The sequence below is a fragment of the Narcine bancroftii genome, chromosome 2 (genome assembly GCF_036971445.1).
Source record: "Narcine bancroftii isolate sNarBan1 chromosome 2, sNarBan1.hap1, whole genome shotgun sequence".
NCBI classification, from domain to species: domain Eukaryota; kingdom Metazoa; phylum Chordata; class Chondrichthyes; order Torpediniformes; family Narcinidae; genus Narcine; species Narcine bancroftii.
The window spans coordinates 52,978,906-53,001,039 of record NC_091470.1 but is presented as its reverse complement, the minus strand read 5'-3'; the positions used below and the strand labels follow the sequence as shown (position 1 = coordinate 53,001,039).

Genomic DNA, 22,134 nt, shown 5'->3' with positions numbered 1-22,134 from the left:
CCAGTTATTGTATTTGGAACAGCTTCATTGTGCATGAAGCAATTCAAACATTTCTGACAAATAATATTGCACCACAAAGTACCTCTGGTAAGAAGTAGCTATGAATGTGTGGGAAAGTGATGGAGAAAGACATATAATACTAACCTGGGTATCTGGGTAGCTTTCATGTGATGGTCTTCATTGATGGAGGCCCAAGTCACCAGTGGATCCATGTCAGTGCGAGCTGCTTATTGATTAAGGGGGCAGAGTTGTGACTTGCCAATGTAAAGGAATAACCAATGGTGAACTTCCCATAACCTTAAGCACTGAAAACCAAGGCTAGCAGATTCAGTATATAAGGTATTAATGTTAAAGTGAGAAGTGTAAAATTTTTGAAGCTTCACTGATCCATATGTTTTGGGAGTGCCCAAATTTATCAATGATTTTTAAGATCAAAATAGAACTATGTCCCTTAATTGCTTTGTTTGGTTTTTCACATGAGCCAGATATACCTCTCTCTGCAACTCAGGAGAAAGTTTTAGCCTTTACCGTGCTGATAGCCAGACAAGCAATTTTATAGAAATGGAAAGATGACACAGTGGTTACATGAAGTAATGTCCTATTTAAGCTTGGAGAAAATTATATACATAAAAGATAGAAAGTTTCAATTTGTAAAAATTTGGGGCCTATTCATAGATTATTATTATGACTGGAAAAATTAAGAATCTTGAATGTTCCAGAAATTCTCTGTCTGTTGTCTAGATGTCGCTATTCAATCCACAATTTCCTTTTTCTTTTAGAAAGGCTACCTTGATTGGAGGAAGGGGGTAGATTAGATTTAGTTTTTAGATTTATTTTGTTTGTTTTATTTTCTTTTTAACAAATTTTATATGAATTAATTTGGCAAATATGGGTTTAACCTGGTTATCGTAGATTAATTCAATAGCATTTCTCATGTGGATTAAGGAACTGTCTAATGTAATTCTATCTTTTTTTGTACTTGTATGTAGATGAGATGACTTGTTAAATGTTTTCCATAAAATTTCATCCCATATGTTGAGGGATTTTCCAAAACTAAAAGATTTTTTAGAACAATTTTTCCAAATCCTAACAGAGATTCTTAGGGTCAAAGTGGAACCTTGTCCTTGTATTGCTTTGTTTGGTTATTCTCGACAGGAATATATTTCCTTGAATTTAATTCAAAAAAGAATTGTAGCTTTTACTTCATTGATAGCCAGACGAGCAATTTTGATTATGTGGAAAGATAGCTTGAGGTTGGAGAAAATTAGATATAACATTAAAAAGATTACAATTGAATTTTAGAGGCTATGGGGCCCATTTATGGACTATTAATTTGATTACATAGGCATGAGTGCTCTGGGGGTTCCCTATTCATTGTCTGGGAGCTGAAACTCGATTCTTTACTTATTATTTCTTAGTGTCCATGTTTAGTGGGAGGGGTAGGATTAGAATGGGGGATTCCTTTTTATTTTCATTTTTATTTTTCTCTTTTACTTTTTTATTCTTTATTTTCTCTTTTAAATAGAAGAGATCACTTTGATAAGACAATTCATCATGAATACATTCTAATAATAGAATATGAGCTGAAGTTTTCCTAAGATCATTTTTATTGCATTTGAACATTATATACAAAACAATGAATAAATTACTTATGATTCATATTCTGTATTCAATTGAATTAGGCTGTGTAATTATTGTATGTTCACTATGCAACATGTAATATTTCTCTCTTCCAAAACAATAAAAAAATATTAAAAACAAAAGAAAGAAAAAAATAAATAATAGAAAAAAAAGAAAGAGAAAAAAAATATTGTATATAAGTTTATATGTTAAACTCAATAATAATGTTTAAAAAATCAAAAAACATGTGAAGATACTGGAATTGATGTTTTAATGATAGTCACAGTGTAATGTTCTCCTAGTTTCTAATTACTTATTCCAAAGGAGGACATGGTCATAGGTTACCATAAATTACCATATATCTATAATGTATATCTATATATCTACACACACACACACACACACACATACACATACAGTGTGTTTGCATTTGTTATTTTGAAATTCTGCTTAATTTTAATGGTAATATATGGTAACCTATGACCATGTCCTCCTTTGGAATGGCCACCCTACTTTGATGGCTGTATGTTAGAACAAAATTTTATTTTTCCATATAATGTAACATATGCATAACATATTGGAACTTGTACCTCGTTTCACATTCCATATCAGTAGTACATGGAGGTAGTATTTCCAATCACAGACATATTTCACAGAATTAATTTAATTTGTTTCTTTCCTGTTTGGGCAATTCATAAAAAGTGATTTTTAAAGGAAGAACTCCTTTGGTTCCTTGAGAGGCATCAAAATATTTAGAAGGATTAGCTATCATCCGAATGTAAAGGTTGCACCCAGACTTTGAATGTTTCAGTTTTCCTAAAATGATTCAGGACACGGGCCTTCATACTACATGATAAAAGGATGCATATAAACATGCACCAATCACTTTCAAGCAGCATTGTGTAGGTTCTGATTTACCTTTAATGACTGTTTTAAATTTCATGTTTTCCAAAGTACTCAAACATGTGACTAATACAAGCAATATTAAAATGTTTGGAAACTAAACTACAATTTCCACTTTTCCTGACTATATATAAGCACCTCCAAAAAATTTCACAAAAACACTCAGGAATCTAATAAAACTATATCACAATACAAGATGTAGAGATCTGGCAATATTTTTTCCTGTGCTTAAATTTTTCCACAAACCAAAACGTCCTTGAATGAATTATTGAGCCATGGACTGAGTTATTTCCTGCAAAGAAATTTTATAATCTGATTTCAAAAATCAATGGCATAACACGTACATTTAAAATGTATTCATTTATACCTTATTGCAGTTAGGAAACTCACAAATAAATGAAGGAGAAATAAATGAGTATAAAATCCCCAATTTTTCAAAGATCACGCAGACCAATATACATGGGGTTTCAAATTAATCTAATAATCTTACCAAGTTTATTTAACTTTGCTGTAATTTCACCAAGCACAGCAAATGAATAGATTATGGATTTTTATTTTTATATGCATCGATTTCTAAGACTGTGTCTTCTTATATAGATGCAATGATTATGAATGAGCAACTTCTTCAAGGATAAATAGATGACAGAAATTGAGTGATGGCAGGGTGTGCAAAGTCTAAAGAAAAGACAAGAGTTTTAGGAAGAGGCACTAGTTGTTAAAATAGATTCTTTATAAGAAAGCCAGGGCTAAAGTTCTTGTATCTCTGCTTAAGTAACAAATCAAGGAATTTATGTGTTTAGACACCTCAGGTATATTGTTATGAAATTTAAATATGGGAAGATATCATTACATCTATAATGCTTTTCAAAATATGAATTGAAAAATACAAACCTACTTAATATTCTAATATAAGCTACGGTATAATCAGGAATATAGTTGATGCCATTAGAAATATAATTTTTCAGCCTCTGTTGGATTGTGATAGCCTTTGGTATATCAAAATATTTTGTCACTAGTGAATTAATGGATCTTTTGGAGATATGGAAGCATTAAATAACATTATTCATTCTGTCATAAATTATTCCACTCAAAGAATCTATCCATGATTATGCTCAAGGATACAGTCCTGACATCTATTCTGCACACATTTTTTTCCTCACAATACTTTTCATATTATTGGTTTCAGACTACTGAGTTTACTACAAACCAAAATCTTAATCAGCAAACACAACAATATAAGAAATAGAAGCAACAGTGGGCCATTTAGACCTTCATGTTTGCTCTCTATCCAGTAAGATCATGAATGATCTTTCATCGTATGTATGACTTTCCTTTATCTGTTGATTCCCATAATATCCAAATTATCGGGAATGTACTCAGCAACTGAATCTCCATGGCTCTCTTTAGCAGAAAAATTTCCATTCTTCACTGCACTCATGGTCAAGCAATATCTATCATCTTAATCCCCTCCAGATATGATGCAACATTACTAATTTGATCAATGGGCAAAAAACATGTGAGAGTGATAATTTTCTATGTTGAGGTTGTCAAATGCATCTTGAATGAACCCACTTAGGAATCACCTCTATCCATTGAGACAATCCAGAGAGATTAAACTCTAATTTACATGGATTCCAGCCTCTAAACAATTGTGAAAATCTTCTAACCCACTTTTGAAGAACAGGGGAATTATCTTTTAATCCAATATTTATCCAGTCCGATATTTATCTCATAGTCTACATTTCCATAAAAGATGCAATATCTGGCAAACCCATATCAAATATCCATAAGAAGGAAATCAGGATGGCAAAAACAGGGCATGAGATGGAATTAGCAGGCAGGATAAAGGAGAAACCCAAGAGATTCTGCAGGTCATTTAAGAGTATGAGGGTAGCTAGGCAGAGAATTGGTAACATTGGAGATCCTAAGATTGTGTTTGTGTAGAGCCACAGGAGATGGGTGAGATTTTAAAATCTCATTTTAAAAAAATTACAATAGTAGTATCGTGAGCTTTGAGGACATTATGTTTCTGCAGCCTCCTGCTATACATAAAAAGATTTCCCTATCTTTTGGTTGCTAAGGAACAGTCTTTGATCTATCAGCATTTCAAGTTTCTTTTTTCACATCTTCTTTATTTCAATTCCAGCATTTACAGTATTTTACAGACTTGCATCTTCTTGTGTCTTGACTTTTGTGTTTCTTATTCCAAAGCATTATCAGATCTCACTTTATGCTACATCATTAGCAATCAAGTCTTCTCCCAACCCGGTGCGGAAACATTTTAGCATCTATGGAAAGAGATTTCAATTCTTAAAACCATAATCAAATTCATAGTTTAATTTAATAGTAGCATTAAAGGAAGTCCAGTTGTTCCACTACTTCTAAAAAAACTAGCGTGGCTTGATGCTAAAGAACTTGTCTATTGGGTCAAAGGCCACAGCAAAAAATTGTTATCAGTATGATAGATTATAATAATATGTCAAAAAATAATTAACCTATGATTTGTGGTATGAAAACTCTCCTTCAATGTCATTCAGCAATTAGGTTTTGTGTCTGCAAATATTTATACACAAAATCATAAATGGATACCCTGAAGTCATAAAGAAGCCACAGTGCAATAGGTTTTGAAGAAATTATGATTATGGTTATCTGATTATATAAATCATATAAAAAGTAATGCAAAGACATTTTGACAAAAGCCAAAACTTAAATTCAACTGAAAGACTAACATGAATTCTATGCAAGGTGCTGGATGGGGGGATGGGGGGAGTGTGTAGGGTGGAGGGTGGTAGGGATGGAATTAAAATCTTTACCGAGGATTAATCATTTTTAAAAATATTTTTTTGACTAATTTCAATAAACATGCAAAGAATAATCAAAATGAAAAACATCAATATCCATAATATTAACAAAATAATGCAAATATCAATCTGCAGGTCGATATAAAAGAAAGTGGGGAAAAAGAAGAAAAGAGTCAACATGTGATTCAATTATTATAAAGAAAGAAAAATTACAATTATCTACAAAAATGCAAATTCAATGTCCATGTTGAACCAAAGGGAGGAAAATATAATAAAAAGATAATAGAGAGAAAGAAAAACAAAACAAGAGGAACACCCCCCCCCCACACAAGACAAGAAGAAAAAGTAAGAAAAGAGAAAGAATGAGAAAAAGAAAAGATTGGCTTCACCTAGGATAAACCCCACTCCCATCAAGGGACAATATTCCTGACTTATCTAGGGTCTTCAGCACTGCAAGCATGGGGTGGGGGGGATGGTGTGGTTGTGGGGGGGAGAGACAGGAAGGAGGAATTGTTAAAGATTTTCCCCAATGTACCTTAGGTATGAATTCCATATTCTTAAAAATACATCATACCTGTTTCTGAGTTTAGAGGTGATCTTCTCCATGGGAACCCAGTTATGCATTTCTATCTTCCAGTGGGCTAAACCTAGTTGGGAATCAGATTTCCAAGTAATAGCATTGCATTTCCTGGCCACTGCTAAAGTGAGTTAACAAATTTTAACTGAAATTTCAACAGCCTCATTTTAATCTTCCAAATTCCCCAATAAAAATAATTCAGGAGCTGGGGGTATTGAATTCTAGTAATTTTTTTTCAAAGGAGATTACTAAAATCTTCCCAGAAAGGCCTCACTTTAGGGCATGACCAAATTGAATGCAAGAAAGTACCAATTTCTTGACCACATCGAAAACATTGGTCTGATATTTCCAATTTGAATTTATATAATTTTTGTGGAGTAAGGTATAGATGATATAAGAAATTATATTGCACCAGCTGATACCTTACATTAATCATGTTAATCATGCTGTTCTGACATAAGTTGGGCCAGCAAAATGGATCAATTTCTACACCCAAATCTGATTCCTACCTTTGACTTGATTTATCAAATCCTTGTTGAGGGGTTCCTGCCTGAAGTAAAGAATACATTTTTGAAATACTTTTTATTTTGTGCTCCCCTTTTGAACCAGAGTCTCTATTTCGCTAAGCTGCAGTAAAGTTAGTGCAGGACCTAATTTGTCAATTAAATAAGATCTAAACTGAAGATAGCAGAAGAAAATATATATTTAAAACTCCATATTTATTCCTAATTTGCTCAAATGTCATAAATTTGACCCTGCTCATAACAATACTCAATACCTTTGACCCCTCTCTGAGACCAAGTGTCCAGGATTTTATTATCAATCATTAATGGAATTAACATATTTTGAGCAAGGGATATTTTAGGTGAAAGAGCCCCACCCCCATTTGCCCCAATTTTGACCATTAATTTTATTCCATATTGTAATTATATGCTTTAATAGGGGGATTCTTTTAGGCCAGATAATAATTTAGAATTCCATTTATATGTAAGGTTTTCTGCTCTCCTCTCACCCACCTTATGCTACTCCTATTTTACTCATGAAGACTTTTCTCCTCCATCAAAGATGGAGGTGACAATCTTCAATTGTGCTGCTCAAGAATATTTTTTAAAATTTGGGAGCATTAATCATCCCAATTCATAATTCCAAGTTAATTTATCAACAGAGACTCTGGAAGGTTTATCTTTCCACAGAAACTTAGTGATGCATTTATTAAGGTTTTGAAAAAAATCTTTGAGATGTAGAAAAAGGCAAACTTTGATAAAAATAGTGTACTCTAGGCAGCACATTCATTTTAATACAGTTGACCCATCCAAACAAAGTTATTGGGTGAATCACCCATTTATTAAGATCATCCTTAATTTTCTGAAGCAAGAGAAGATAATTCAACTTGTATACGTTCTGCAGGTTGTTGTCTACATTGATACCTAAATATTTAATCCCATTGAGTGGCCACTTAAATTGAAAATTTCTCTTGATTTGTTCAGAATTCCCACCATAAGTGGCATAACTTTGCTTTTGTCCCAATTGCTTTATAACCTGAGATAATCCCAAAATCTTCCTATTTAGACTGCAATTTTTGGAATGAGTTAACTGGTTCTGTCAGAAATATCAGAACATCATCAGCAAATAAATTGATTTTATGTTCTTCCTGTTTGATCCTGAAACCCTTTATGTCTGGATCTAACAGTTCTATAGCCAGAAGGAAAAGAGATGGAGATAATGGACAATCTTGTCTGCTGGATCTGGACAGTGGGGATGCTGATAATTAATTATTACTTAGATCATTAATTATTAATTAGACAGAATATAGAGCTCTAAACTTATTAATAAATGTTTGTCCCAGTCCAAATTTTTCTAGCATTTTAAATAAAAAGTCCCATTCCAGTCTGTCAAAGGCTTTCCCTGCATCTAGAGCCATGGCAACACTCAAGTCATCTTTTGTTTGCACCAGATGTATACATTGTCCACCAATTGTCTCCCCTGTGCAAAACCAGTTTGCTCAGCATTTATTTATTTATTATTTAAATAAGTTACCAATCTATTTGCCAAGGCTTTGGCAATAATCTTATAGACCATATACAAAAGTGATATGGGCCTATAAAATGACAGATCCCTATTTTCTTTTGGGAATCATCGTAATAACTACAGTCAAAAAGGACTCCAGAGAGTGTGGGTCACCACTGCCAGATCTAATACTTCCATAAAGAGTGGTATTCATAAATCTTTAAATTCTTCAAAAAAGTTACAGTGGGAATCCATCCACTCCCAGTGATTTATTAATTTGCAAAGATGCCAATGTTTCCCCTATCTCAATTAGAATAAAGTGAGCCTTTAACCCCTCCTAAATTCATATTAGGGAGATCCAATTGTGACAGGAAACTCTCAATTTTATTCAAATACCCCACTGGTTGAGATTTATATAAATTAACATAAAATTGCTTAAAAGGTTCATTTACATCCTCTGGTTTGTAAGAGATCCTGTCCAAGTCTAGCTGAATCGCATTTATTGTTCTGGAGGCTTCTTCTGTCTTCAACTGCCAGGAGAGGACCTTATGGGCACATTCCCCTAGTTCATAGTATTTTTGTTTAGATCTTGTTATCATTTTTACCATTTTATATGTATATATTGTGTCATACTTCAGCTTTTCTTTAATTAACCATCTATGTTTATCCTCAGAGCCCGTTTGTTGAAACTCCTTTTCCAAAACTGTAATCTCCTTTTCAAATTCTTCCACCTCCCTTGTGTACTCTTTTTTTAAACCTAGAGACATAGCTAATTATTTGATCTTTCAAATATGCTTTTAACGTGTCCCATAGAAGTTTATCCACAGTGCAATTACAGTTGGTCTCACAGAATGCAGCTATTTGGGTCTGAATAAAGTTACAAAAATCTGGCCACTTTAACAGCAATATATTAGGGGATCATCTATAGACCGTCTCCTTCTTCTCTGGCATATACAATACAAGAGGTAAGTTGTCTCATAAGATTCTTGTGTTATATTCAATTTCCTTCATCCTACCCAGTAAATGGGCTGAAACCAAATCTATCCTTGAGTAGGAGTCATGTTGTCTTGAATAGAAGGAATATTCCCTCTCTCTAGTGTGAAGCCTTCACCAGACATCCATTCAGTGCGGCTCCTCCATTAACCCAAAGGTAGCTTTAGCTGCCTTTGTCCTGGTATATTTCCTTCCTGATCTATCTCGAACCAGATCCAGACAGAAATTAAAGTCTCCGCCCACCAGTATGTTTCCATGACCATCAGCCAATTTTTAAAAATTATCTATTATAAATTTATAATTGTCTCTGTTGGGCACATATAAATTCATTAGGGTCCAGGGCTCCAAATATATCTGACAGTGTACCAGAACATACCTAACTGTGGGATCTGCTGAGAATTAATCCTTATCAAAAACTTTCATTTGGCATTGAATGCCTAATCATAAAAAATATTGACTAACTTAAATATTCATGAGACATTTTAAATATAATGAAAATTTCCAAGTTATATTTTTCAATGAAGTATGAAATCCACCTGTAGTTTTGTACATAATTAGCTGTCACAAAATCTAGAAGGGGAAATTTATTGAGATAGTTTGATACTTCATATGTGAATTTAAGAGGCGAATAAGAAGTTGAAATGTAATTTGGAGTCATCCTCGACTCAAGGATAGAATTCTCAGTGTTGACGATATCTTTCAAGCTATTCTCCAAATACGCCATCTAAGCTGGGTATTTCAGTGCAGTCATGACGAAGTGCTGCATTCCCTGATGTTTTGTGTTTCAAATGATTTTGGTTGCTTAATACCAGCAATCAATCAATTTAAATTGTTTAGAGAGAGAGTGAGAGTGTTTTGCCATACATTTCACAAGAATAAAATGCAGATTGGGTGATTGCTTTTGGAGCACCTGCATTCAGTCTGCAGGGTGAACTAGAGCTTCCTTTTACCTGGCACTTCAATTTTCCTTCCCTTTCCCACTCAGCTCTATCTGCGTATGGCATCTTGCATTTTTATAGTGAGGCTAAGGGTAAGCTTGAGGGTAAGCTTGAGGCTAAGGGTAAGCACACTGTCTTTCTCTGGGCACAAAGCAGTTCTCTAAACTCAATATACAAACCCTCTTCAATCTGAAAAATTAACTCTATTTCTCTTTCCGTTGATGCTCTTCAACCTATTAAGTATTTTGAGCTTTCTCTGGTTTTATTTCAGATTTCCACCACCTGCAGTTTATTTATTGATGTTTGACCTTGGTCTATAGTTCATACAAAAAAGTTGTACTTTTCTTTCTCACGCAAGAACACTGCTGGTGAACAAAAACATGGAGCCATTAAAGAGAAGATGCTTAAAATTATGTACATTCTTAGACTTTCAGAATTGTATTTATATCTGGCTGGCTAAAAACGATCAACCATTGCATCAATTAAGGAGGAACACAAATCTATCACATAGATCTCCAGTCATTAATTATTAATATTTTTTGGAACTTGAAAAATTACTGCAAGACTTCATCCTAACCCACAAAGGAATATTCCTACGTAAATGGTTGTGAAATGCATGCTTATCTCTCAGTACTTACACAAGGCAGTATTCTTGTGATACCAAAGGAATCGTTGATTTTCCTTGTTTAAAGTTCACAATGATATCATCAAGAAAAATGGAATCATGGAATACTTGCACACAGAGGGAAGCCATGCACTTCAAACAGTTTATGTAGGCTCTTGACAGATCCCATTTCTCCACTTTTTCTTGTAATCCATAAGACCATAAAACTTAGAAGTAGGATCAGAATTAGACATTGTGTCTGCTCTGCTGTTTGAATTGTGGCTGATATATTTTTCCTCTATTCTCCTACTTTCTCCATACAACCTTTGATGCCCTTACTGATCAAAAGCCTATCAATATACTCAATGACTTGGCCTCCACACCTGTCTGCGACAACAAACTCCAGATGTTTCATCCTCTGGCTGAATAAATTTCTGCAGCAAATTATTTTTCTTTAAGTCTCCTGATTGGCTGCACAGTGACAAACAATAGGTTTCAAATCTTTACTGGCAGCTGTTAATCATGTTTGACCTCAAGATCCTCATACATCTTTTGCCCATTGTCTTCGTTCTTTGCCCTTTGATGCTTGGTATTTGGAATAGTTTCTCATTATTTATCCCTTCTGAACCCATCATAAGCTTGTATATGTCTATCACATCTCCCCTCAATCTTCTTTGCTCCAATAATAATTCCATTGTTTCCAACAAATTAATAAATGGAATGTATCATTGGTACGAAAGATCTTCATGTCCTTTATATTGAATACAAGGGTCTATTGTTTGTTTATGTTGAAAGCAGTCATAATTGCTGCAGTCAGGGGAAATGTTGTACAGTGCTTACAGACTTTCGATTGTGAAGCTTTTCTATTTGAAATTAAAATATTTTCCTAAAATTAGGAGGATGTTTGCTGATTTAGCTCAGCACCTTTGTAGGTACCTTGACAAAGGGCTCAGGCCCAAAACTTTGGATATATCTCTTTGCCTCCTGTGAATGCTGTGGAACCTGCTGAGTTTCTCCAGCACTTTTGTGTATTTACTACAATCACAGCTTCTGCAGAAGAAAGGATGTCCATAATAGAAGGTAATACTGTATACACAAAGAGGGCTGTGAAAGTGAATGCCAAGAAGCAATCAGAAAAATTCATTCTTGCATTTCAAAGCCTATGACCATAGAGGGAGTGGCCTTTGAGATTATGGGGAAAAGATGAGTCCTGAGCCTATATGTTAAAACACAATTAGTATATCTTGTGAAGTCAGGAAATAATTATTGGTATCTGATAATTCCTGGTAGTTCTGACTACCAGGAATCAGGGCCTGCAGTATCCCACCAATTCATGCTTTTTGGATTTCCGCTCAGCTCTACTTGGTGAACCTCTAGGCTCAAGATCTTAAACTCCATCTTGAGCCTCCATCAAGAACAATTTATATCATGCTCTTGAACCTCCCAGTACTAACCAAGTCCTAACCAGAAGCTTGTCCCAGGTGGTCAAAAGATCTATCTGCAAGTGTGAATATTTATCTATCCTTTTATTTTTATTGTCTCATTTCTTCCTTTCTCAGCATATTGTGGTAACGTAATGTAATGAATACTATTTTAGTTGGTGCAAATTACGTACCTGTTTGACTGCAGTAAGTTAAAATGTTGGTGTATATGTACATTGTACTTCTGTACATGATAATAAACTCTCATTACTCATTACTGTCTCTTGGCAAACTTTGAAGGCAAGACAAATAGAAGGAAAGTATCCACCATCTGATTTTCATTCTCAGCTACAGACGTTTCTGATGGAGAAAGCAATAAAAATAGAAATGACAGAAAATAAAGAGAAAGAAAATACATTAAAAATACAGTGGCAATAAGAACAATTACACCAGGGAACACTGAGCACATTTCTGAGAAAATAAATGTTGAAATCATAAGTCATGTCTCCAAAGTAAATACTTTGATACAGGTATATATGTACTTATAAACTTGTTGGCAGATCCTTTACCAGAAGACCAAGACAATATGACTTTTCGCTCATTTCATCTGCTTGAACAATGTTTGAGATCTTTCAAGATTCACTTTATTGTCATTGTAATAAAACAATGTCATATTACATGAAACTGCCTTTTGCCTGCTGTAAGGCAGACAGATTCACTATCAGCAGAAATTGCCTGAAGCACCTCTTACAGTCAGAGAAAGAGAAGCAAAAGAGAGTCCCCTGAGAGTCATTAGCTGCTTTCAGGTGGCTCAGACACAGATAATGCGCCTGCAGACACGGCTGGGGGAGTGCAGCTGGGACGTTCATGTGGCCGCGGAGAAGACACCTTTCTGTCACCTGAACGTGCCAGCCGAAGGAGAGCCGTGTCCAAGCGAACGTAGGCTCCTGTGGACTGTGGCCGTAATCCCACTGCTGCTTTCAGGTGCAATGGGGGATTCTCGGAGCCAGAGATTATACCTACAGGAGGAGAGTTAGGTAAGTGCTCCTCCTGGCCAGATTCTCCACTTTCAGGTGGCCACTCAACAGCGCATTGGAGTACAATAGGCGGCTTTACATCGGGGTATTTTGGCCACCTGAAAGTGCCTATTGAGTGTCTGTAGATTCACCTCCAGTGGTTCTGCAGCTTCCACAGCCACACAGAGTCCAGTTCAAACCATTGGCAAACAGAACTCCAGATCCAAACCTCTAGACATTTTCACACATCAGTTTAAAATGAAGATTCTCAGGAAATTTTCTCAGGAACTCTCCCGTGAGCCTGTGGTGTGAAAAAGGTCGGCCTGGGAATTTTAAGCACGTCCCAGACCACCCTCTTCCTGTGGTATGAAAAGGCAAATTGTCAAGCAGGGGAAGCCTCGTGACATCAGCGCTTGCATGCTGCGTCACATAGGCGATTAAAATTAAAAGATACCTACCTCTTGAAACAGTGGGCCACTTCGGCATGTTGTGACAGCAGCTCAATGCAGGATGAATAGTTGTCCTCCATTAACTATAATCCTTCATGCACCTGGATTTCCCAGATTGGTTCCAGCTACACGAGGGATTATGGGAAATGAAATTGGCCATTCATGAAGCACTGTGCAGCTGTCGCAACATGCCGAAGTGTCGGTGGGGGGGTGGGGGGGGGGGGGGGTGGGGGGAGGGAGCTAGTGGGTGAGTGAGCAATGAGTGGACAGATAGGGGGAGTGAACTTACTCTTAACCATATAACCATTTACAGCACAGAAATAGGCCAGTTTGGACCTTCTAGTCTATGCTGAACAATTTCTCCCATCTTGTCCTACTGGCCTGCATTCAGCCCATAATCCTCCATACCTCTCCCATTCATATATCTATCCAACTTTTCCTTGAATATTAACATCGATCTCACTTCTACCACCACTGCCAGAAGTTCATTCCACAACCCACCACTCTCTGCATGAAGAAATTCCTCATGTTTCCCCTAAACTTTTCCCCTTTTACTCTCAATCCATGCACTCTTGTTTGAATCTCCCCCACTCTCAATGGAAAAAGCCTATCCACATTGACTCTATCTATCCCCCTGATAAATTGTTAATACCTCTCACCCCTCAGTCTTCTATGCTCCAGGGAATAAAGTCGCAGCCTGCTCAACCTTTCCCTGTAACTTAAACCCTGAAACCCTGGCAACATTCTTGTAAACCTTCTCTGCACTCTCTCTATTCTGTTTGTATCCTTCCTGTAATTCAGCGACCAAAACTGCACACAGTTAGCCTCACCAATGTAGCCTCATCAATGCCTTTTACAACTTCAACATAACATCCCAACTCTTGTATTCAGTACTATGATTTATGAAAGTTAACATATCATTATCAGTTGGGGGAAGGACCCTCCCCTAAATTGCCAATTTGGACCATGGTGTAAAAGGCCCGGGAGGTCCTGAATTCCTCGGAATTTCACCAGGACAAAGTAGGGTCACTACTCTCCTGCGGTGTGAAAATGGCTTGGTCAGGAACCCTTCAGCACCTTCAGCACACCCTTGCATCCTGGTTCCAATACCTAGTACTCCTTCAGTTAGTTTAAAGCCAGTCTCCAGCAGTTCTTGCATAATTTATACAAGAGCACGGTCTGAAAAATTCACGGTGATCAGAAAATTATGTCATTTAGATTGGTGTGGTGAAAGAAAGTTAAATTTCTCATCAGTACACTTGTATCATGAACATTGCTGGCTTAACCATTGGTGTCTATTGTGTCAACCACCTCTCATTGGAATGTCCTACACCTTGGTCAAATAGGAATTTCAACTAGGTACCTGTATATATTTGGTTCCAAAGTGCAGATGACAGGCCAAAATCAAAAGGAAATCTTTTTTAGAGTCACACAGGAAATGCTGGAACCTAATCTGCAGGAGGAACTCAGTGGGTCAAGTAGCATCAGTGGGAGAAAAACAAAGGGGTCAGGTGGGCAAGTTGAGCCATACAGGCTGGAGTGGGCAATTAAAACACGAGCTGTTCTTTTTAATCTTCCCTCTCTTTTCTATCTGGCAACTACCAGTCCTCTGCCTCTGTCCATCATTTTCCACCTCTGCCGTGGTTCAGTAATCCCACGTGGGGGGCCCTGTCTCACCTCTCCCATCATGTCCTCTTTGCTTCTGCACTAACTTTCCTCAGTCTTTTTTTAATTATTTAAAGCATTTTGGCTCAGAACATCTCCCATTCTTTTTTCTCTCACTACTGCTGCTCGACCCACTGAGTTTCTCCATCAAATTTTGTTTAGCTAGTCATAATTATTTGGACATTTTTTTTTCTTTGCAGGAAAAAACATTAAAATAGTTGTTCGTCATGCAGCTTTCCCACCACTGAAGGAATACACATTGGATTTTGAAGTGATCTGACATAGAGAAGAACACCATTTGGCTAATCGAGTCTATGTCCGTTTTTTTTGTGTTGAGCATTCCAGTTCATCTTATTCCTGAATCTCACTCTATCCCCGTAAGTTAATTTCTCCCAAATAACTCCAAAATCCTTTTACTTCCACTATTTTAATAAACACCAAGTTCCTTGCAAATATCATTCATTTGTTGGAAGTTCTTCCTCACATCTATCACCCAAAGCTTTACATCTGTGCCCCCTAGTCCTCCACTGTCAGCTCATGGGGACAGATTGTTTTGTCATTGCTTTGCACACATCTTTCACTCGATTTCCTTTGATCCAAGGGAGCAATCCCATTTTTTCCAACCAAACTTCGTTGCTAAACTATAACTTCCTTGGAACTATTCCCATTATGCTGTTCTCCAGGATCTTCACTAAAATGTGATGACCAGACCTGTGATCAAGACTCAGGTTGTGCCTTAAGGGTTAATCTGTACCTCAATGTACAAAGCCCATGCTCTTTGTTCAAAAGCCTGCCTACAGTTTTTCCGTACCTTGATGAAGGGATCACACCCAAAACATTGGTTATGTATCTTTATCTTTGCTATATAAAGTACACTGTTTGACTTGCTGAATTTCCCCAGCATTGTGGGTTTTTTTTAAACTAAGCTCCCAAATGAAAGCTTACACACTCAAAGCTCCATGCGCATGCACCCAAGCACCTTTTATCCCTGCACACACTTCAGCATGGTATCTTTCTTTAGGCTTTGTCCCAAATGTCATTTGTCTGGTCTTTCTGCTAACCATCGGCAGGATCTGAATCACGGAACAGCAGCAAAACTGACATGACAATGGAACCCTTTTATTCCCAATCTGCAGTAGTTGATTCAGTTGTCCTGCTCACAAAAATGTATTGGTGGCATGAGTTCAATACATCAGGGAAGAAGACATGTAATTCATCTACTTAATGCAACAGTCCAGATCCTTCTTGGACGCCAACATTTAAGACGATGTGGGTTAGTCGAGAATGGCAGTTGGGACTATCTTTTCCAGATCCAAAAAAAAAGCCCTGTGATTTGAAAGAGGAAAGACGATCACAGAAAGCTGAAGGGTTATGATGGGTTGGCTGAGAGCGGATGGGTTGCAGGGATTTGGTGGAAACAATGTTATCCGTCTTTCCGTCCCGCGGACATTGCTGGAAATGCTCTTGCGTTCTGGATCCGTGGAACTTCCTTCCCTTTGAGCTGATGAGTTTTCTGAACGCTGGGAAACCCATCCTGCCATTGTTAACTCTGAAAGTCTGAGAGAAAAAAAATCAAGGCTCGCCGCCACGTTAGCATAATTTACCAATAACAGGTTCGTTCCCCCCTTACACGTTATCACCGTTAAATTGGAATTACGAACAAAGATTGTCCGACCAAACAAAATGTGCAGCCAGGGGTAAATATCAGGGCTCAGTCCCTGAAATGTATTGGCAGTCTGTATTCTAAAAGTATCAAAATGCACCGCATTCCTTATGGGGAAACCACAATGGATATAATTCAACAGGATAGATATTTCCGAATTCCAACAAGATGTATTGACATCGGACCTTTCCTAATATTGTACACGTTGCAAGCGGTGAATAAAATGACATTCTGATTGATATACAGCTGTAGCCACAAACGTGTTGAAGAGTCCTGAGCTGAGGATTGTTTGCACGAATTGTGGGTTCCTTTGGACCTTCGCTTCAGCTAAGTAAGCGGCGCACCAATAAACATCTCCGGTTGTACAGAAAACGACCAATAATACCACAGGATATCTTTCCCTCCAGCACATTTTCTACAAGATTTATTTTCACGAGATTATAGGGATACCTAAAATACAAATTGGCTTCTTATATCATGACAAACTCAATTTGGGTTACAAGATAAAAAGAATTTCTAAAACCATGCTGTAGTTTCTACATATTTCGGTTTACTAAAAATGCCAGCATTTGCTTTAAGTTTAGCCGCTACATAGAGGAAACGTAGGTTGCAACAATCTGCTTGTTCATATTGCTTGTGAAGACTGCAGGGAACCCCCAGCAATCAGATATCAGCTGTAAAAATGCGATGTGATTCAAGAGATTTTGTATGAGTTTTTCTTTTGGACGAACTCCAATTTCATGAATGTTAGAGATTCATTTCTCCTTCAAACCCAACGGGTACATTTAACCATAGATGTTCAGGCTGAAATAGCGCTTGCCTGTTGAAAACGGTTTCCCTTCAACTCGATCCGTCTTTTTCAGTCAACGTTGCGATCTAGTATTGTTAAAAGTATTTCCAAATCATTTAAGAACTCGATGTAGAAATATTTGACTTGGATCAAGTACATTTAATCATTTTATGCTTATAAAAATATTTAAGTTTCACAGCTTTCACCAACTTTTGATAAAACTCTCAAAAGTGGGCGATGTTCTGAAAATTGACAGCAAAATGGTTGCGAATGGATTGGAAAAGAGTTGGAAGGAAATAGAAGATTGCGTTCATTACCTTGAACTCGTTAAATCGTTGTCTCGAGTATAAGGAGAAACTGCAGTTTGTCCGCATTCCCTCCCTTTTTAGCGCCCGATTTACGAATCCAAACCTTTTTTTCCCCCCATCCATTCTAATCAAAATTGTGTCAATCTACCAGTATTTCGAGACTCGTCATAATACACCCACATTATCCAGATCACCGTTTAGCATTTTGGGGGGTAAATATTGCAACATTTATCGCCCTCAATTCAATTATGCGGAATATTCGATCAAATTGTCTAACTGCTGACCGTTTCTTTTTGTTTTCCGATATGCTCGCTGCTTGATGTTACCTGTTGCAGCGAACGATTTGTTCCATAACCAAATAAATGAGGGTAACCGATGTTTAGACCAGGCAAGGACTGGCTTTTAAAAAAAACATTCTTGCCATTGTAGCAGGTTGCTTTTATTAGCCCGCTGGTTTCAGATATTTCTGCAAATTAAAACTTCCTTGCAATTGAGGTGGGCATGAAACAGCGAGGAGAGGAAGGTAATTAGAACTGCAGGATATCCTCTTTGCCCGGATCCTCCAGCAGCTCCGCTTCGCCCTGACTGGTATTCCAGGCACGCGCTCCGGTACCCCTGAGAAGCAGGGCCTGTGACGCGCGCTCCAACACCAGGATGCGAAGAAGCCAGCCAGGCTGTGTCTTCGCACTGAGTGCGCAGGGGAGACAGGGAGCCACAACATTAGCACCAGTCGTGGGGGGGGGGGGGGTCCTCTTTTTTTCAACTCAATAAAGGCAACGGTAGAGACAGCGGTGAATGATGAAAGCGTCGCTGCGAGGTTTCGGGGTTTTTAGTGTTGCCGTCTTGTTGTGGCATTTTAAGACCGTGCATCGCGAACTGATGCCCAGTGCACACTGGCAGCCGTCTCCCGGCGGCAGCGCTTGGACGCGCGCCACAACGCCGCTGGCAACCCCGCACCAGGCGCGAGCGGGGGCGGAGGGTTGGAAAGGATTGGGGAGGCGTGGGAACACCGGCCTGTGACTCCATTGGCCGGGCGGCGCCTGCCAATCAATGTCTCCGGGGCAACTGTGGGGAGTTTGGTTGTGTTCGCCTTTGTGACGCGAGGAGAGCAGGAGAAGGCGCGCGCCCGGGAGAAAGGGAGCTGCGGCTGCCTGAGCTGGGTGACCTCTGACCCCTCGTCCCCACTCTTCCCTCCGCCTCCGCTGAAAGCGGGCAGCTGCAACGCTGACAATGAGCGAAGCGGCACCGAGAGCGGCATTAGTATTAGACTAGGAGCCCCTTGCATTGCCACATCCCTCTCCTCCTCACTCACCCGCCCTCTGCCTCTCACTCAATCACTCACACCCTCCTCCCTTGACTCTCACTCCTCCCCTCCCTCCCTCACACTTCATCCATTTCCCCCTTTCTTGAACCTTCCAGATATCTTCTATAATTACCTTCTCACCGTATTCTCTGCCGCCCCCCCACCCACCCCCCCCCCCTACACACACACAAACACAACAACATGATGGCGGCAGCACCCATCCAGCAGAACGGGACCCACACGGGGGTTCCTCTAGACCTGGATCCCCCCGACTCGAGAAAGCGGCCACTCGAAGCGCCTCCCGAAGCTGGCAACACCAAGAGAACAAACACTGGCGGTGGGTATCACCATTTATTCTCCTTCTGCTTCGCCCCCTCCCCCTAAAAAAAACCTTGGAAAATGGCGTCTGTTTTTGTTCGCAACACATTAAAACAATTGTAATTTAAAAAAAACCCCTAACCTTGATATTGATGTCTTGCCTTTCAGTGAGTTAGTGGCAAAGCTCTGTGACCATGAGCTGGCAAGAACTGTTATAATTCGGATTGTGGGCTGGGGAGCGGTTGAATCGGAGTCCCCTTCCCATCTTCTTTTTGCATTTCAATAACGGCGCAAGAAGGGAAGGGGACTGCGTGGATACTCGTCTGTTTGATCCGCGAAAACCTTGTGCGTTTGAGAGTTGCGGGCTCGAATGAGTATCGGCGTGCAAATTTGTGTTGAGATGTCCTGTTTTGTTCCCAAGAATCTGAATGTCAGCGATGATTCTTGGTCGCTGTTGACTGGTCTCGGATTTGGAACGGGCAGTGTTACCTGTGTGACAACTAAGTAGTTCGACGAAAGCTGACAGAAGCTTGAAAGGGAGCGATACTTTAATTAATGAGCTTAAAAGGATCAGTGTTCTCTCAATCACACCGGCTAAGAAATCTGGGATTCTGCTGCCTCGTATCTGTGTGGCGGTGAAATGTCACTATTGGGGATCAGATAGAGAAACCAAACCAAGTTCGGGAGGGACATGTCACATAGAGAAGGCTCGTTGTGGTTAATTAGCTTCGTATCTTGTGTCTAAAAGTAAACCAGCAATAAGTAACCATTTGAGCTGCCGAAGAGCTATCGCCGGTTACAATGCGTTGATTTATTTAGTGTGATATGTGGAGTATGTCGAGATATTTAACGGCGCTACACGCAAACAGCGCGGTTTTATAGGTCAATTGCAAATTCACGATCACCATGGAAACCAGGACTGTCATCATCTTCTGATACATTATTCAAAATCCTTCTAAACATGGGTACGCAGAGACACTTTTTCTCCCTCTACATCACAAAATGTCATTTATTTTGTGACGTTTAACATAAAGTAACTATTTTTGAAATGTTCTGTAGCTGCCAATTTAATAAAAATGTGCTTTTGGGGGGGCTAAACTGTATCATATCAAATATGCTGATTTATGATGACTCCGTTTCGCAGTGAATTCCAGGGCATAGGTTTAGGGGGAAATCTGTAACTTTTATCGTTGATTTTGCAATAATCTATTCGTTTTCCTTTTGCAGAAGACGGACAATTTTTTTTAAAAGTCCTTATACCTAGCTATGCTGCCGGATCTATTATTGGGAAAGGAGGACAAACCATTGTCCAACTGCAAAAAGAGACTGGTGCCACGATCAAACTGTCCAAATCCAAAGATTTCTACCCAGGTAGGTGAAAGCGAGCTCAGACGTGATCATTGATGGGAGAGACATCGGATCCCCTAAATAATCGGAAAAGACATGACGGGGGATTTCGGCGTGTTGTTCAGAAAGGTGGTTTTTGCATTTAGTCTGCGTGGTCAGTGAATTTATGCTGTTGTCTTCTCGCGTGAGTTTTGAAACGTTAATTTTGCGCCCCCATTAGTGGCGAAACTAATTTGATCGAATTGTATTTAAACAAGAAAGGCTGCAAGATGCATATCGTCCTTCCCCCGTTAAAAGCACAGGACGAAAAAGGCGGTGATAAATTATTATCACCACTGGGTCATCCGTGTTAATGAGCCCCTGTAATATTTATCTGATCATATCTATTGCACATTCTGTAAATTGTGCCCGAAAACAACTTTTGTCGTGGAAGGAATTGCGAAAACCAATTTGAGCTTGTCTGGTGATAATGATGAATGGAATTGCCAAAGCTTGTAGGTTTTGGTTTGGTAGGGTAGGGCCCAGTGTTGAGTGTGCCATTTACTTCTATCATTTATTTCGCTTTGGGAATGTGGCTATCGTGAAGCGAGCTAAATTAACATCCAGTGGCTTGATGACAAAATAAAATTCTGTTGCTTTCGAATAAGTTAGCGGCTTTAGAGCCTAGAGTTGCGTCCAATGGAATGAATGAATTCCATGATCGAGCCGGGACAGCTGGTGTGACGCTGCAGTCGAGCAATTGGGGCATTTCATTTAACCGGGACAATAATTGGGCGAGAGAATCAGATTTAATTCACACAAACTATTGTTTTTTTTTAACCGTTGTGAGTTTTGTGGAATGGTGTTTTTCAAATTTAAAAAAAAAAGACATTGCCGTCTAGTTGCAAGTACCCACTCCTGAATAGAATGACTTTGACAACTGGAACCAGAGCTTCGGTCTGATTGTATTTGCTTGTGCAACGTAGAAAGGCATTCAGTTGATGCAGATTGTATGCATGGATTGCAAAGAATAATTTTCTTTTCTAGTCTAGATAAAACCATCGCTGAAACGAGATGAATGTAGCTTTGTGATTATGCACAATGTTTATCTTTGATTACCGGCTTCCAGAATGATCTGAACTCCTTCCAAACTTCATGAACAATCCACTCCCCGTATATGTGTATGTATGGAGACACAGGCGGCCAACATGTGCTTGTCACAAGCTGACCGTGAAGCACGTGGAGTTGTGTTGGTGCCGTTCCTAAACGCCGTTTACCTCTCATCGATTAACAACTCCTTGTTTTGGAGTGAAGTTCCACCGTTCACCGGATTTTTAAATATCTGAAAATCTTTCTGTTTGTTCTCCAGTCATTATTTCTAGAAAATATGTTCTATTAACCTTGCCAGATAAAATCATTTCACGTAAATACC

The 22,134-nt window shown here is 38.6% G+C and overlaps 1 protein-coding gene and 1 long non-coding RNA gene across 13 annotated transcripts in view; one reads left to right on the top strand and one right to left on the bottom strand.

The window, feature by feature from the left end:
- Positions 1-1,959: 1,959 nt before the first annotated feature.
- On the bottom strand, positions 1,960-19,640 carry LOC138753545 (uncharacterized). 2 transcript variants are annotated; one of them, XR_011351241.1, is made up of 5 exons: positions 19,519-19,640; positions 12,059-12,224; positions 6,411-6,451; positions 5,899-5,971; positions 1,960-4,811 (listed from the first exon to the last, which is right to left on the bottom strand). It is a non-coding gene; the product is annotated as an uncharacterized lncRNA (long non-coding RNA). The 2 variants fall into 2 exon arrangements; XR_011351240.1 differs by lacking the exon at positions 19,519-19,640 and adding an exon at positions 17,765-19,039.
- LOC138753542 (RNA-binding protein Nova-1) overlaps positions 18,841-22,134 on the top strand; it is a 288,411-nt gene continuing 285,117 nt past the window's right edge. For 3 of the 11 annotated variants that reach the window (XM_069916690.1, XM_069916689.1, XM_069916691.1), the window contains exons 1-2: positions 18,846-19,395; positions 20,604-20,747. In XM_069916690.1, coding sequence (XP_069772791.1) covers positions 19,260-19,395; positions 20,604-20,747 — 280 coding nt within the window. In that variant the 5' untranslated portion in view covers positions 18,846-19,259. Of the gene's footprint in view, positions 19,396-19,576; positions 20,342-20,603; positions 20,748-22,134 lie in introns of those variants that run through there. The other 8 variants (XR_011351237.1, XM_069916688.1, XM_069916695.1 and 5 more) reach the window with 5 other exon arrangements.